Here is a 17,463-nt window from a genome sequence, read left to right on the forward strand (position 1 = left end):
AGAAGAATGTTTTGTTTCTCAGGGTGTATAATGGGAATAACATCAGGTTTGTTTCTCAGGGTGTATAATGGGAATAACATCAGGTTTGTTTCTCAGGGTGTATAATGGGAATAACATCAGGTTTGTTTCTCAGGGTGTATAATGGGAATAACATCAGGTTTGTTTCTCAGGGTGTATAATGGGAATAACATCAGGTTTGTTTCTCAGGGTGTATAATGGGAATAACATCAGGTTTGTTTCTCAGGGTGTATAATGGGAATAACATCAGGTTTGTTTCTCAGGGTGTATAATGGGAATAACATCAGGTTTGTTTCTCAGGGTGTATAATGGGAATAACATCAGGTTTGTTTCTCAGGGTGTATAATGGGAATAACATCAGGTTTGTTTCTCAGGGTGTATAATGGGAATAACATCAGGTTTGTTTCTCAGGGTGTATAATGGGAATAACATCAGGTTTGTTTCTCAGGGTGTATAATGGGAATAATGGAATAGACTTAATTTCTCAGAACAAGAATAGACTGACGAGTTTTAGAAGAAATCAAACCCACAAATGTTTCTGGCCATTTTGAGCTTGTAATCAAACCCACAAATGCTGATGCTCCAGATACTCAACCAGTCTAAAGAAGGACAGTTTTATTGCTTCTTTAATCAGGACAACAGTTTTCAGCTGTGAACATAATTGCAAAAGGGTTTTCTAATGATCAATTAGCCTTTTAAAATGCTAAACTTGGATTAGCCAACACAACGTGTCATTGGAACACAGGAGTGATGGTTGCTGATAACGGACCTCTGTACGCCTATGTAGATATTCCATATAAAATCTGGAGTTTCCAGCTACAACAGTCATTTACAACATTAACAATGTCTACACTGTATTTCTGATCAATTTTACGTTATTTTAATGGACAAAAAATTGGATTTTATTTCAAAAACAAGGACATTTAAGTGACACAGATTTTGTTGTTGCAACCTGAATTTAAAATGGATTACATTTTGATAAATGTAAATGACTTGGCAAGGGGTCAAATGACTTGGCAAGGGGTCAAATGACTTGGCAAGGGGTCAAATGACTTGGCAAGGGGTCAAATGACTTGGCAAGAGCAAGATAAATACTTATAGGAGTTGACATGACATTATAACTCTCCTCCCTTTTCCAAGTGTTTAAGTTTAACAACTGGAAGGATGTCCTAAAGGTGGACTACACACTAACCCTCTCTCTCTGTCTGTCTCTCTCGGTCTCTGTCTCTCTCTGTGTCTCTCTGTCTCTGTCTCTCTCTCTGTGTGTCTCTCTGTCTCTGTCTCTCTCTGTGTCTCTCTGTCTCTGTCTCTCTCTGTGTGTCTCTCTCCCTCTGTCTCTGTCTCTCTCTGTCTCTTTCTCCAGGTGTTTAAGTCTAAGTTTCAGAACTGGGATGATGTCCTGAAGGTGGACTACACCAGAGCAGCTGAGAGTGTAGAGCAACAGCAAGGATTACAGGGGAAGGTGAGTAACATGACCTGTTGTGTAGGGGTGTATGCTAGCTATCAACTAGCTTGGTGTAGGGGTGTATGCATGCTAGCTAGCTACAGGGGAAGGTGAGTAACATGACCTGTTGTGTAGGGGTGTATGCTAGCTATCAACTAGCTTGGTGTAGGGGGGTATGCTAGCTAGCTCCCTCTAGCAACTAGCTTGGTGTAGGGGGTGTGCTAGCTAGCTCCCTCTAGCAACTAGCTTGGTGTAGGGGTGTATGCTAGTTAGCTCCCTCTAGCAACTAGCTTGGTGTAGGGGGTATGCTAGTTAGCGCCCTCTAGCAACTAGCTTGGTGTAGCTCTTCTAATGATCCTTTACTTTGCTACTTGACCTTTAACCCTGACCCCTAACCCTTCCTATCTGTGAATAACTCCTGACCATTAACCCTGACCCCAACTCTAACCCTTCCATCTGTGAATAACTCCTGACCTTTAACCCTGACCCCAAAGCCCTTCCATCTGTGAATAACTCTTGACCTTTAACCCTGACCCCTTCTAACCCTGCCATCTGCTGTCCTGGAAGTGTGTTTGACTCAGGACCTTAACTGCTGACCTTTAACCCTGACCCCTAACTCTAACCCTGGAATTCCCCAGGGCTGCTGTCTAGGCCCCTTACTGGTAGAATTAGGAATTCCCCAGGGCAGCTGTCTAGGCCCCTTACTGGTAGAATTAGGAATTCCCCAGGCAGCTGTCTAGGCCACTTACTGGTAGAATGAGGAATTCCCCAGGGCAGGTGTCAGGCCCCTTACTGGTAGAATTAGGAATTCCCCAGGGCAGCTTTCCAGGCCCCTTAGACTTGTTTCATCTTTGAGGAATGACCTGCCACTGGCTTTGAGGAAAGCCCTTTAGTACCATGCAGACAGGGACATTTCTCATGTTTGGATCCTGTTTTTGGACTTGATTGGTAGATTCAAATTAAGTCTTTAAAATGTGTCACCTGTCTTGTCTGTGTCAGGTCAAGAAGGATGCTGAGAAGAAAGACGAGATGAAGGCTGACCTCACCGCCCTCTTCCTCCCCAGACAACCCCCCATGGTCCTCACTGAGGTAAAAGCCCTCTTCCTCCCCAGACAACCCACCCATGGTCCTCACTGAGGTAAACAGCTCTCTTCCTCCCCAGACAACCCCCATGGTCCTCACTGAGGTAAACGGCTCTCTTCCTCCCCAGACAACCCCCATGGTCCTCACTGAGGTAAACAGCTCTCTTCCTCCCCAGACACCCCCCATGGTCCTCACTGAGGTAAACAGCTCTCTTCATCCCCAGACAACCCCCATGGTCCTCACTGAGGTAAACAGCTCTCTTCCTCCCCAGACACCCCCCCCATGGTCCTCACTGAGGTAAACAGCTCTCTTCATCCCCAGACAACCCCCATGGTCCTCACTGAGGTAAACACCTCACCGCCCTCTTCCTCTGACACCCCCATGGTCCTCACTGAGGTAAACAGCTCTCTTCCTCCCCAGACAACCCCCATGGCCGTAAACATCAGCTGGTGTGTAAACTCTGGTTCTTGGTAGGGGCTGTTGATTCAGCCCCCCTCTGTTGAGGGAGGGGCAGTTGATTCAGCCCCCCTCTGTTGGCAGGAGGGGCAGTTGATTCAGCCCCCCTCTGTTGGCGGTAGGGGCTGTTGATTCAGCCCCCCTCTGTTGGCGGTAGGGGCTGTTGATTCAGCCCCCTCTGTTGGAGTAGGGGCAGTTGATTCAGCCCCCTCTGTTGGAGGTAGGGGCAGTTGATTCAGCCCCCTCTGTTGGCGGTAGGGGCAGTTGATTTCAGCCCCCCTCTGTTGGCGGTAGTGGCAGTTGATTCAGCCCCCCTCTGTTGGAGGTAGGGGCAGTTGATTCAGCCCCCCTCTGTTGGAGGTAGGGGCAGTTGATTCGGCCCCCCTCTGTTGGAGGTAGGGGCTGTTGATTCAGCCCCCCTCTGTTGGAGGTAGGGGCAGTTGATTCGGCTGCGCTGAGTGCGTTCCCATTTTGAACCACTTCATGTGTCTGAAGGTACAAACTCCGCCTAGCCGCCTGGCCCAGAGAACAAATCAAGTGCACTTTTTGGCCTACCTCTGGCCAATCCGATAGCTCAGATCATGGTGTCTGCAGCCTCCAGCAGCCCACAGTGAGAGGATGAGAGACTGTCAGCGAATACAGCCGCTGTTTTTTAGGACTTGATGTTTCAACGTCGTCTTCAGCGCTGTCAACACTTTATTCACCCTTGTTGCCATTAAACCTCCTCTCTCCTGGTCGCTGGCGCTACAGAGCGGATCCATAGGAATGTGTTGTTATTAGTGGCAGCTTTTTCATGTTCCCTCTTCTTCCCTCTCCCTCCTCTTCCCTCTCCCTCTTCCTCCTCTTCCCTCTCCCTCCTCTTCCCTCTCCCTCCTCTTCCTCCTCCCTCTCCCTCCTCTTCCCCCTCTCTCCCCCCTCCTCCCTCCTCTCTCCAGGCAGAGCAGATGATGGAGGAGTGGAATGAGGATCTGGATGGAATGGAGGGATTCGTGTTGGAGGGGAAGAAGTTTGCTCGTCTGCCGGAGGAGGAGTTTGGACACTTCCACACACAGGACTGCTACGTCTTCCTGTGCAGGTACACACACACACCACACACCACACCACACACAGGACTGCTACGTCTTCCTGTGCAGGTACACACACACCACACACACACACACACACACACACACACACACACAGGACTGCTACGTCTTCCTGTGCAGGTACACACACCACACACAGGACTGCTACGTCTTCCTGTGCAGGTACACACACCACACACAGGACTGCTACATCTTCCTGTGCAGAACTGCTACATCTTCCTGTGGAGGTACACAAACACACCACACACAGGACTGCTACGTCTTCCTGTGGAGGTACACAAACACACCACACACAGGACTGCTACGTCTTCCTGTGGAGGTACACAAACACACCACACACAGGACTGCTACGTCTTCCTGTGCAGGTACACAAACACACCACACACAGGACTGCTACGTCTTCCTGTGCAGGTACACAACACACCACACACAGGACTGCTACGTCTTCCTGTGCAGGTACACAAACACACCTCACTCACTCACTCACTCACACCAGACAGACAGAAAGACAGAGGACTGTATAGGTTTGTCTCAGGACTGTAGGAGGACTGTAGGTCTGTCTCAGGACTGTAGGAGGACTGTATAGGTTTGTCTCAGGACTGTAGGAGGACTGTAGGTCTGTCTCAGGACTGTAGGAGGACTGTAGGTCTGTCTCAGGACTGTAGGAGGACTGTAGGTTTGTCTCAGGACTGTAGGAGGACTGTAGGTCTGTCTCAGGACTGTAGGAGGACTGTAGGTCTGTCTCAGGACTGTAGGAGGACTGTAGGTCTGTCTCAGGACTGTAGGAGGACTGTAGGTCTGTCTCAGGACTGTAGGTCTGTCTCAGGACTGTAGGAGGACTGTAGGTCTGTCTCAGGACTGTAGGAGGACTGTAGGTTTGTCTCAGGACTGTAGGAGGACTGTAGGTCTGTCTCAGGACTGTAGGAGGACTGTAGGTCTGTCTCAGGACTGTAGGAGGACTGTAGGTCTGTCTCAGGACTGTAGGAGGACTGTAGGTCTGTCTCAGGACTGTAGGAGGACTGTAGGTCTGTCTCAGGACTGTAGGAGGACTGTAGTAGGTCTGTCTCAGGACTGTAGGAGGACTGTAGTAGGTCTGTCTCAGGACTGTAGGAGGACTGTAGGTCTGTCTCAGGACTGTAGGTCTGTCTCAGGACTGTAGGAGGACTGTAGGTCTGTCTCAGGACTGTAGGAGGACTGTAGGTCTGTCTCAGGACTGTAGGAGGACTGTAGGTCTGTCTCAGGACTGTAGGAGGACTGTAGGTCTGTCTCAGGACTGTAGGAGGACTGTAGGTCTGTCTCAGGACTGTAGGAGGACTGTAGGTCTGTCTCAGGACTGTAGGAGGACTGTAGGTCTGTCTCAGGACTGTAGGAGGACTGTAGGTCTGTCTCAGGACTGTAGGAGGACTGTAGGTCTGTCTCAGGACTGTAGGAGGACTGTAGGTCTGTCTCAGGACTGTAGGAGGACTGTAGGTCTGTCTCAGGACTGTAGGAGGACTGTAGGTCTGTCTCAGGACTGTAGGAGGACTGTAGGTCTGTCTCAGGACTGTAGGAGGACTGTAGGTCTGTCTCAGGACTGTAGGAGGACTGTAGGTCTGTCTCAGGACTGTAGGTCTGTCTCAGGACAGGACTGTAGGTCTGTCTCAGGACTGTAGGAGGACTGTAGGTCTGTCTCAGGACTGTAGGAGGACTGTAGGTCTGTCTCAGGACTGTAGGAGGACTGTAGGTCTGTCTCAGGACTGTAGGAGGACTGTAGGTCTGTCTCAGGACTGTAGGAGGACTGTAGGTCTGTCTCAGGACTGTAGGAGGACTGTAGGTCTGTCTCAGGACTGTAGGAGGACTGTAGGTCTGTCTCAGGACTGTAGGAGGACTGTAGGTCTGTCTCAGGACTGTAGGAGGACTGTAGGTCTGTCTCAGGACTGTAGGAGGACTGTAGGTCTGTCTCAGGACTGTAGGAGGACTGTAGGTCTGTCTCAGGACTGTAGGAGGACTGTAGGTCTGTCTCAGGACTGTAGGAGGACTGTAGGTCTGTCTCAGGACTGTAGGAGGACTGTAGGTCTGTCTCAGGATTGTAGGAGGACTGTAGGTCTGTCTCAGGACTGTAGGAGGACTGTAGGTCTGTCTCAGGACTGTAGGAGGACTGTAGGTCTGTCTCAGGACTGTAGGAGGACTGTAGGTCTGTCTCAGGACTGTAGGAGGACTGTAGGTCTGTCTCAGGACTGTAGGAGGACTGTAGGTTTGTCTCAGGACTGTAGGAGGACTGTAGGTCTGTCTCAGGACTGTAGGAGGACTGTAGGTCTGTCTCAGGACTGTAGGAGGACTGTAGGTCTGTCTCAGGACTGTAGGAGGACTGTAGGTTCTGTCTCAGGACTGTAGGTCTGTCTCAGGACTGTAAGGAGGACTGTAGGTCTGTCTCAGGACTGTAGGAGGACTGTAGGTCTGTCTCAGGACTGTACTGTAGGGAGGACTGTAGGAGGTCTGTCTCAGGACTGTAGGAGGACTGTAGGTCTGTCTCAGGACTGTAGGAGGACTGTAGTAGGTCTGTCTCAGGACTGTAGGAGGACTGTAGGGTCTGTCTCAGGACTGTAGGAGGACTGTAGGTCTGTCTCAGGACTGTAGGAGGACTGTGTAGGTCTGTCTCAGGACTGTAGGAGGACTGTAGGTCTGTCTCAGGACTGTAGGAGGACTGTAGGTCTGTAGGTCTGTCTCAGGACTGTAGGTCTGTCTCAGGACTGTAGGAGGACTGTAGGTCTGTCTCAGGACTGTAGGAGGACTGTAGGTCTGTCTCAGGACTGTAGGAGGACTGTAGGTCTGTCTCAGGACTGTAGGAGGACTGTAGGTCTGTCTCAGGACTGTAGGAGGACTGTAGGTCTGTCTCAGGACTGTAGGAGGACTGTAGGTCTGTCTCAGGACTGTAGGAGGACTGTAGGTCTGTCTCAGGACTGTAGGAGGACTGTAGGTCTGTCTCAGGACTGTAGGAGGACTGTAGGTCTGTCTCAGGACTGTAGGAGGACTGTAGGTCTGTCTCAGGACTGTAGGAGGACTGTAGGTCTGTCTCAGGACTGTAGGAGGACTGTAGGTCTGTCTCAGGACTGTAGGAGGACTGTAGGTCTGTCTCAGGACTGTAGGAGGACTGTAGGTCTGTCTCAGGACTGTAGGAGGACTGTAGGTCTGTCTCAGGACTGTAGGAGGACTGTAGGTCTGTCTCAGGACTGTAGGAGGACTGTAGGTCTGTCTCAGGACTGTAGGAGGACTGTAGGTCTGTCTCAGGACTGTAGGTCTGTCTCAGGACTGTAGGAGGAGGTCTGTCTCAGGACTGTAGGAGGACTGTAGGTCTGTCTCAGGACTGTAGGTCTGTCTCAGGACTGTAGGAGGACTGTAGGTCTGTCTCAGGACTGTAGGAGGACTGTAGGTCTGTCTCAGGACTGTAGGAGGACTGTAGGTCTGTCTCAGGACTGTAGGAGGACTGTAGGTCTGTCTCAGGACTGTAGGAGGACTGTAGGTCTGTCTCAGGACTGTAGGAGGACTGTAGGTCTGTCTCAGGACTGTAGGAGGACTGTAGGTCTGTCTCAGGACTGTAGGAGGACTGTAGGTCTGTCTCAGGACTGTAGGAGGACTGTAGGTCTGTCTCAGGACTGTAGGAGGACTGTAGGTCTGTCTCAGGACTGTAGGAGGACTGTAGGTCTGTCTCAGGACTGTAGGAGGACTGTAGGTCTGTCTCAGGACTGTAGGAGGACTGTAGGTCTGTCTCAGGACTGTAGGGAGGACTGTAGGTCTGTCTCAGGACTGTAGGTCTGTCTCAGGACTGTAGGTCTGTCTCAGGACTGTAGGAGGTCTGTCTCAGGACTGTAGGAGGACTGTAGGTCTGTCTCAGGACTGTAGGAGGACTGTAGGTCTGTCTCAGGACTGTAGGAGGACTGTAGGTCTGTCTCAGGACTGTAGGAGGACTGTAGGTCTGTCTCAGGACTGTAGGAGGACTGTAGGTCTGTCTCAGGACTGTAGGAGGACTGTAGGTCTGTCTCAGGACTGTAGGAGGACTGTGGGTCTGTCTCAGGACTGTAGGAGGACTGTGGGTCTGTCTCAGGACTGTAGGTCTGTCTCAGGACTGTCTCAGGACTGTAGGTCTGTCTCAGGACTGTGGGTCTGTCTCAGGACTGTAGGAGGACTGTAGGTCTGTCTCAGGACTGTAGGAGGACTGTAGGTCTGTCTCAGGACTGTAGGAGGACTGTAGGTCTGTCTCAGGATTGTAGGAGGACTGTAGGTCTGTCTCAGGACTGTAGGAGGACTGTAGGTCTGTCTCAGGACTGTAGGAGGACTGTAGGTCTGTCTCAGGACTGTAGGAGGACTGTAGGTCTGTCTCAGGACTGTAGGAGGACTGTAGGTCTGTCTCAGGACTGTAGGAGGACTGTAGGTCTGTCTCAGGACTGTAGGAGGACTGTGGGTCTGTCTCAGGACTGTAGGAGGACTGTAGGTTTGTCTCAGGACTGTAGGTCTGTCTCAGGACTGTAAGGAGGACTGTAGGTCTGTCTCAGGACTGTAGGAGGACTGTCAGGACTGTAGGAGGTTCTGTCTCAGGACTGTAGGAGGACTGTAGGTCTGTCTCAGGACTGTAGGAGGACTGTAGGTCTGTCTCAGGACTGTAGGAGGACTGTAGTAGGTCTGTCTCAGGACTGTAGGAGGACTGTAGTAGGTCTGTCTCAGGACTGTAGGAGGACTCAGGTAGGTCTGTCTCAGGACTGTAGGAGGACTGTAGTAGGTCTGTCTCAGGACTGTAGGAGGACTGTAGTAGGTCTGTCTCAGGACTGTAGGAGGACTGTAGGTCTGTCTCAGGACTGTAGCAGGAGGTCTGTCTCAGGACTGTAGGTCTGTCTCAGGACTGTAGGAGGACTGTAGGTCTGTCTCAGGACTGTAGGAGGACTGTAGGTCTGTCTCAGGACTGTAGGAGGACTGTAGGTCTGTCTCAGGACTGTAGGAGGACTGTAGGTCTGTCTCAGGACTGTAGGAGGACTGTAGGTCTGTCTCAGGACTGTAGGAGGACTGTAGGTCTGTCTCAGGACTGTAGGAGGACTGTAGGTCTGTCTCAGGACTGTAGGAGGACTGTAGGTCTGTCTCAGGACTGTAGGAGGACTGTAGGTCTGTCTCAGGACTGTAGGAGGACTGTAGGTCTGTCTCAGGACTGTAGGAGGACTGTAGGTCTGTCTCAGGACTGTAGGTCTGTCTCAGGACTGTAGGTCTGTCTCAGGACTGTAGGTCTGTCTCAGGACTGTAGGAGGACTGTAGGTCTGTCTCAGGACTGTAGGAGGACTGTAGGTCTGTCTCAGGACTGTAGGAGGACTGTAGGTCTGTCTCAGGACTGTAGGAGGACTGTAGGTCTGTCTCAGGATTGTAGGAGGACTGTAGGTCTGTCTCAGGACTGTAGGAGGACTGTAGGTCTGTCTCAGGACAGGACTGTAGGAGGACTGTAGGTCTGTCTCAGGACTGTAGGTCTGTCTCAGGACTGTAGGAGGACTGTAGGTCTGTCTCAGGACTGTAGGAGGACTGTAGGTCTGTCTCAGGACTGTAGGAGGACTGTAGGTCTGTCTCAGGACTGTAGGAGGACTGTAGGTCTGTCTCAGGACTGTAGGAGGACTGTAGGTCTGTCTCAGGACTGTAGGAGGACTGTAGGTCTGTCTCAGGACTGTAGGAGGACTGTAGGTCTGTCTCAGGACTGTAGGAGGACTGTAGGTCTGTCTCAGGACTGTAGGAGGACTGTAGGTCTGTCTCAGGACTGTAGGAGGACTGTAGGTCTGTCTCAGGACTGTAGGAGGACTGTAGGTCTGTCTCAGGATTGTAGGAGGACTGTAGGTCTGTCTCAGGACTGTAGGAGGACTGTAGGTCTGTCTCAGGATTGTAGGAGGACTGTATAGGTTTGTCTCAGGACTGTAGGAGGACTGTAGGTCTGTCTCAGGACTGTAGGAGGACTGTAGGTCTGTCTCAGGACTGTAGGAGGACTGTAGGTTTGTCTCAGGACTGTAGGAGGACTGTAGGTCTGTCTCAGGACTGTAGGAGGACTGTAGGTCTGTCTCAGGACTGTAGGAGGACTGTAGGTCTGTCTCAGGACTGTAGGAGGACTGTAGGTTTGTCTCAGGACTGTAGGTCTGTCTCAGGACTGTAAGGAGGACTGTAGGTCTGTCTCAGGACTGTAGGAGGACTGTAGGTTTGTCTCAGGACTGTAGGAGGACTGTAGGTCTGTCTCAGGACTGTAGGAGGACTGTAGGTCTGTCTCAGGACTGTAGGAGGACTGTAGGTCTGTCTCAGGACTGTAGGAGGACTGTAGTAGGTCTGTCTCAGGACTGTAGGAGGACTGTAGTAGGTCTGTCTCAGGACTGTAGGAGGACTGTAGTAGGTCTGTCTCAGGACTGTAGGAGGACTCTAGGTCTGTCTCAGGACTGTAAGGAGGACTGTAGGTCTGTCTCAGGACTGTAGGTCTGTCTCAGGACTGTAGGAGGACTGTAGGTCTGTCTCAGGACTGTAGGAGGACTGTAGGTCTGTCTCAGGACTGTAGGAGGACTGTAGGTCTGTCTCAGGACTGTAGGAGGACTGTAGGTCTGTCTCAGGACTGTAGGAGGACTGTAGGTCTGTCTCAGGACTGTAGGAGGACTGTAGGTCTGTCTCAGGACTGTAGGAGGACTGTAGGTCTGTCTCAGGACTGTAGGAGGACTGTAGGTCTGTCTCAGGACTGTAGGAGGACTGTAGGTCTGTCTCAGGACTGTAGGAGGACTGTAGGTCTGTCTCAGGACTGTAGGAGGACTGTAGGTCTGTCTCAGGACTGTAGGGAGGACTGTAGGTCTGTCTCAGGACTGTAGGAGGACTGTAGGTCTGTCTCAGGACTGTAGGAGGACTGTAGGTCTGTCTCAGGACTGTAGGTCTGTCTCAGGACTGTAGGTCTGTCTCAGGACTGTAGGTCTGTCTCAGGACTGTAGGAGGACTGTAGGTCTGTCTCAGGACTGTAGGAGGACTGTAGGTCTGTCTCAGGACTGTAGGAGGACTGTAGGTCTGTCTCAGGACTGTAGGAGGACTGTAGGTCTGTCTCAGGACTGTAGGAGGACTGTAGGTCTGTCTCAGGACTGTAGGAGGACTGTAGGTCTGTCTCAGGATTGTAGGAGGACTGTAGGTCTGTCTCAGGACTGTAGGAGGACTGTAGGTCTGTCTCAGGACTGTAGGAGGACTGTAGGTCTGTCTCAGGACTGTAGGTCTGTCTCAGGACTGTAGGAGGACTGTAGGTCTGTCTCAGGACTGTAGGAGGACTGTAGGTCTGTCTCAGGACTGTAGGAGGACTGTAGGTCTGTCTCAGGACTGTAGGAGGACTGTAGGTCTGTCTCAGGACTGTAGGAGGACTGTAGGTCTGTCTCAGGATTGTAGGAGGACTGTAGGTCTGTCTCAGGACTGTAGGAGGACTGTAGGTCTGTCTCAGGACTGTAGGAGGACTGTAGGTCTGTCTCAGGACTGTAGGAGGACTGTAGGTCTGTCTCAGGACTGTAGGAGGACTGTAGGTCTGTCTCAGGACTGTAGGAGGACTGTAGGTCTGTCTCAGGACTGTAGGAGGACTGTAGGTCTGTCTCAGGACTGTAGGAGGACTGTAGGTCTGTCTCAGGACTAGGAGGACTGTGGGTCTGTCTCAGGACTGTAGGAGGACTGTGGGTCTGTCTCAGGACTGTAGGTCTGTCTCAGGACTGTCTCAGGACTGTAGGAGGACTGTGGGTCTGTCTCAGGACTGTTGGAGGACTGTAGGTCTGTCTCAGGACTGTAGGAGGACTGTAGGTCTGTCTCAGGACTGTAGGAGGACTGTAGGTCTGTCTCAGGACTGTAGGAGGACTGTAGGTCTGTCTCAGGACTGTAGGAGGACTGTAGGTCTGTCTCAGGACTGTATGTCTGTCTCAGGACTGTCTCAGGACTGTAGGTCTGTCTCAGGACTGTAGGAGGACTGTGGGTCTGTCTCAGGACTGTAGGAGGACTGTGGGTCTGTCTCAGGACTGTAGGAGGACTGTAGGTCTGTATCAGGACTGTAGGAGGACTGTAGGTCTGTCTCAGGACTGTAGGAGGACTGTGGGTCTGTCTCAGGACTGTAGGAGGACTGTAGGTCTGTCTCAGGACTGTAGGTCTGTCTCAGGACTGTCTCAGGACTGTAGGAGGACTGTGGGTCTGTCTCAGGACTGTAGGAGGACTGTGGGTCTGTCTCAGGACTGTAGGAGGACTGTAGGTCTGTCTCAGGACTGTATGTCTGTCTCAGGACTGTCTCAGACTGTAGGTCTGTCTCAGGACTGTAGGAGGACTGTAGGTCTGTCTCAGGACTGTAGGAGGACTGTAGGTCTGTCTCAGGACTGTAGGAGGACTGTAGGTCTGTCTCAGGACTGTAGGAGGACTGTAGGTCTGTCTCAGGACTGTAGGAGGACTGTAGGTCTGTCTCAGGACTGTAGGAGGACTGTAGGTCTGTCTCAGGACTGTATGTCTGTCTCAGGACTGTCTCAGGACTGTAGGTCTGTCTCAGGACTGTAGGAGGACTGTGGGTCTGTCTCAGGACTGTAGGAGGACTGTGGGTCTGTCTCAGGACTGTAGGCGGACTGTAGGTCTGTCTCAGGACTGTAGGAGGACTGTAGGTCTGTCTCAGGACTGTAGGAGGACTGTGGGTCTGTCTCAGGACTGTAGGAGGACTGTAGGTCTGTCTCAGGACTGTAGGTCTGTCTCAGGACTGTCTCAGGACTGTAGGAGGACTGTGGGTCTGTCTCAGGACTGTAGGAGGACTGTGGGTCTGTCTCAGGACTGTAGGAGGACTGTAGGTCTGTCTCAGGACTGTAGGAGGACTGTAGGTCTGTCTCAGGACTGTAGGTCTGTCTCAGGACTGTAGGAGGACTGTAGGTCTGTCTCAGGACTGTAGGAGGACTGTAGGTCTGTCTCAGGACTGTAGGAGGACTGTAGGTCTGTCTCAGGACTGTAGGAGGACTGTAGGTCTGTCTCAGGACTGTAGGAGGACCGTAGGTCTGTCTCAGGACTGTAGGTCTGTCTCAGGACTGTCTCAGGACTGTAGGTCTGTCTCAGGACTGTAGGAGGACTGTGGGTCTGTCTCAGGACTGTAGGAGGACTGTAGGTCTGTCTCAGGACTGTAGGAGGACTGTGGGTCTGTCTCAGGACTGTAGGAGGACTGTGGGTCTGTCTCAGGACTGTAGGAGGACTGTGGGTCTGTTCTCAGGACTGTAGGAGGACTGTAGGTCTGTCTCAGGACTGTAGGAGGACTGTGGGTCTGTCTCAGGACTGTAGGAGGACTGTGGGTCTGTCTCAGGACTGTAGGAGGACTGTCTCAGGACTGTGGGTCTGTCTCAGGACTGTGGGTCTGTCTCAGGACTGTAGCAGGACTGTGGGTCTGTCTCAGGACTGTAGCAGGACTGTGGGTCTGTCTCAGGACTGTAGCAGGACTGTAGCAGGTCTGTCTCAGGACTGTAGCAGGTCTGTCTCAGGACTGTAGCAGGTCTGTCTCAGGACTGTAGCAGGTCTGTCTCAGGACTGTAGCAGGTCTGTCTCAGGACTGTAGCAGGTCTGTCTCAGGACTGTAGCAGGTCTGTCTCAGGACTGTAGCAGGTCTGTCTCAGGACTGTAGCAGGTCTGTCTCAGGACTGTAGCAGGTCTGTCTCAGGACTGTAGCAGGTCTGTCTCAGGACTGTAGCAGGTCTGTCTCAGGACTGTAGCAGGTCTGTCTCAGGACTGTAGCAGGTCTGTCTCAGGACTGTAGCAGGTCTGTCTCAGGACTGTAGCAGGTCTGTCTCAGGACTGTAGCAGGTCTGTCTCAGGACTGTAGCAGGTCTGTCTCAGGACTGTAGCAGGTCTGTCTCAGGACTGTAGCAGGACTGTAGGTCTGTCTCAGGACTGTAGGTCTGTCTCAGGACTGTAGCAGGACTGTAGGTCTGTCTCAGGACTGTAGGAGGACTGTGGGTCTGTCTCAGGACTGTGGGTCTGCCTCAGGACTGTAGGAGGACTGTAGGTCTGTCTCAGGACTGTAGGAGGACTGTGGGTCTGTCTCAGGACTGTAGGAGGACTGTGGGTCTGTCTCAGGACTGTAGGAGGACTGTGGGTCTGTCTCAGGACTGTAGGAGGTGGGTCTGTCTCAGGACTGTGGGTCTGCCTCAGGACTGTAGGAGGACTGTGGGTCTGTCTCAGGACTGTAGGAGGACTGTGGGTCTGTCTCAGGACTGTAGGAGGACTGTGGGTCTGTCTCAGGACTGTAGGAGGACTGTGGGTCTGTCTCAGGACTGTGGGTCTGTCTCAGGTCTGTCTCAGGACTGTGGGTCTGTCTCAGGTCTGTCTCAGGACTGTGGGTCTGTCTCAGGACTGTGGGTCTGTCTCAGGACTGTGGGTCTGTCTCAGGACTGTGGGTCTGTCTCAGGACTGTGGGTCTGTCTCAGGACTGTGGGTCTGTCTCAGGACTGTGGGTCTGTCTCAGGACTGTAGCAGGACTGTGGGTCTGTCTCAGGACTGTAGCAGGACTGTGGGTCTGTCTCAGGACTGTAGCAGGACTGTGGGTCTGTCTCAGGACTGTAGCAGGACTGTGGGTCTGTCTCAGGACTGTAGCAGGACTGTGGGTCTGTCTCAGGACTGTAGGAGGACTGTAGGTCTGTCTCAGGACTGTAGGAGGACTGTAGGTCTGTCTCAGGACTGTAGGTCAGGACTGTAGGAGGACTGTAGGTCTGTCTCAGGACTGTAGGAGGACTGTAGGTCTGTCTCAGGACTGTAGGAGGACTGTAGGTCTGTCTCAGGACTGTAGGAGGACTGTAGGTCTGTCTCAGGACTGTAGGAGGACTGTAGGTCTGTCTCAGGACTGTAGGAGGGTAGGTCTGTCTCAGGACTGTAGGTCTGTCTCAGGACTGTCTCAGGACTGTAGGTCTGTCTCAGGACTGTAGGAGGACTGTGGGTCTGTCTCAGGACTGTAGGAGGACTGTAGGTCTGTCTCAGGACTGTAGGAGGACTGTGGGTCTGTCTCAGGACTGTAGGAGGACTGTGGGTCTGTCTCAGGACTGTAGGAGGACTGTGGGTCTGTTCTCAGGACTGTAGGAGGACTGTAGGTCTGTCTCAGGACTGTAGGAGGACTGTGGGTCTGTCTCAGGACTGTAGGAGGACTGTGGGTCTGTCTCAGGACTGTAGGAGGACTGTCTCAGGACTGTGGGTCTGTCTCAGGACTGTGGGTCTGTCTCAGGACTGTAGCAGGACTGTGGGTCTGTCTCAGGACTGTAGCAGGACTGTGGGTCTGTCTCAGGACTGTAGCAGGACTGTGCAGGTCTGTCTCAGGACTGTAGCAGGTCTGTCTCAGGACTGTAGCAGGTCTGTCTCAGGACTGTAGCAGGTCTGTCTCAGGACTGTAGCAGGTCTGTCTCAGGACTGTAGCAGGTCTGTCTCAGGACTGTAGCAGGTCTGTCTCAGGACTGTAGCAGGTCTGTCTCAGGACTGTAGCAGGTCTGTCTCAGGACTGTAGCAGGTCTGTCTCAGGACTGTAGCAGGTCTGTCTCAGGACTGTAGCAGGTCTGTCTCAGGACTGTAGGAGCAGGTCTGTCTCAGGACTGTAGCAGGTCTGTCTCAGGACTGTAGCAGGTCTGTCTCAGGACTGTAGCAGGGTCTGTCTCAGGACTGTAGCAGGTCTGTCTCAGGACTGTAGCAGGTCTGTCTCAGGACTGTAGCAGGACTGTAGGTCTGTCTCAGGACTGTAGCAGGACTGTAGGTCTGTCTCAGGACTGTAGCAGGACTGTAGGTCTGTCTCAGGACTGTAGCAGGACTGTAGGTCTGTCTCAGGACTGTAGCAGGACTGTAGGTCTGTCTCAGGACTGTAGGAGGACTGTGGGTCTGTCTCAGGACTGTAGGAGGACTGTGGGTCTGTCTCAGGACTGTAGGAGGACTGTGGGTCTGTTTCAGGACTGTAGGAGGACTGTGGGTCTGTCTCAGGACTGTGGGTCTGTCTCAGGACTGTAGGAGGACTGTGGGTCTGTCTCAGGACTGTAGGAGGACTGTGGGTCTGTCTCAGGACTGTAGGAGGACTGTGGGTCTGTCTCAGGACTGTAGGAGGACTGTGGGTCTGTCTCAGGACTGTGGGTCTGTCTCAGGTCTGTCTCAGGACTGTGGGTCTGTCTCAGGTCTGTCTCAGGACTGTGGGTCTGTCTCAGGACTGTGGGTCTGTCTCAGGACTGTGGGTCTGTCTCAGGACTGTGGGTCTGTCTCAGGACTGTGGGTCTGTCTCAGGACTGTGGGTCTGTCTCAGGACTGTGGGTCTGTCTCAGGACTGTGGGTCTGTCTCAGGACTGTAGCAGGACTGTGGGTCTGTCTCAGGACTGTAGCAGGACTGTGGGTCTGTCTCAGGACTGTAGCAGGACTGTGGGTCTGTCTCAGGACTGTAGCAGGACTGTGGGTCTGTCTCAGGACTGTAGCAGGACTGTGGGTCTGTCTCAGGACTGTAGGAGGACTGTAGGTCTGTCTCAGGACTGTAGCAGGACTGTAGGTCTGTCTCAGGACTGTAGCAGGACTGTAGGTCTGTCTCAGGACTGTAGCAGGACTGTAGGTCTGTCTCAGGACTGTAGCAGGACTGTAGGTCTGTCTCAGGACTGTAGCAGGACTGTAGGTCTGTCTCAGGACTGTAGCAGGACTGTAGGTCTGTCTCAGGACTGTAGCAGGACTGTAGGTCTGTCTCAGGACTGTAGCAGGACTGTAGGTCTGTCTCAGGACTGTAGCAGGACTGTAGGTCTGTCTCAGGACTGTAGCAGGACTGTAGGTCTGTCTCAGGACTGTAGGAGGACTGTGGGTCTGTCTCAGGACTGTAGGAGGACTGTGGGTCTGTCTCAGGACTGTGGGTCTGTCTCAGGTCTGTCTCAGGACTGTGGGTCTGTCTCAGGTCTGTCTCAGGACTGTGGGTCTGTCTCAGGACTGTGGGTCTGTCTCAGGACTGTGGGTCTGTCTCAGGACTGTAGCAGGACTGGGTCTGTCTCAGGACTGTAGCAGGACTGTGGGTCTGTCTCAGGACTGTAGCAGGACTGTGGGTCTGTCTCAGGACTGTAGCAGGACTGTGGGTCTGTCTCAGGACTGTAGCAGGACTGTGGGTCTGTCTCAGGACTGTAGCAGGACTGTGGGTCTGTCTCAGGACTGTAGGAGGACTGTGGGTCTGTCTCAGGACTGTAGGTCTGTCTCAGGACTGTGGGTCTGTCTCAGGACTGTAGGAGGACTGAGGTCTGTCTCAGGACTGTAGGTCTGTCTGTCTCAGGGAGGTCTGTCTCAGGACTGTCTCAGGACTGTGGGTCTGTCTCAGGACTGTGGGTCTGTCTCAGGACTGTGGGTCTGTCTCAGGACTGTAGGAGGACTGTGGGTCTGTCTGAA

The 17,463-nt window shown here is 52.6% G+C and overlaps 1 protein-coding gene across 1 annotated transcript in view; it reads left to right on the forward strand.

Moving 5' to 3' along the window:
* Window positions 1-17,463, forward strand: part of LOC121844336 (protein flightless-1 homolog) — a gene marked incomplete at its 5' end in the record, with an annotated part of 71,452 nt that overhangs the window by 42,231 nt on the left and 11,758 nt on the right. Inside the window, 3 exon segments of the mRNA XM_042314341.1 lie at window positions 1,382-1,480; window positions 2,462-2,551; window positions 3,937-4,076. Of these exon segments, the coding sequence (XP_042170275.1) occupies window positions 1,382-1,480; window positions 2,462-2,551; window positions 3,937-4,076 (329 nt within the window).

Source organism: Oncorhynchus tshawytscha, unplaced genomic scaffold (assembly GCF_018296145.1).
Source record: "Oncorhynchus tshawytscha isolate Ot180627B unplaced genomic scaffold, Otsh_v2.0 Un_contig_3145_pilon_pilon, whole genome shotgun sequence".
Taxonomy (NCBI): Eukaryota; Metazoa; Chordata; class Actinopteri; order Salmoniformes; family Salmonidae; genus Oncorhynchus; species Oncorhynchus tshawytscha.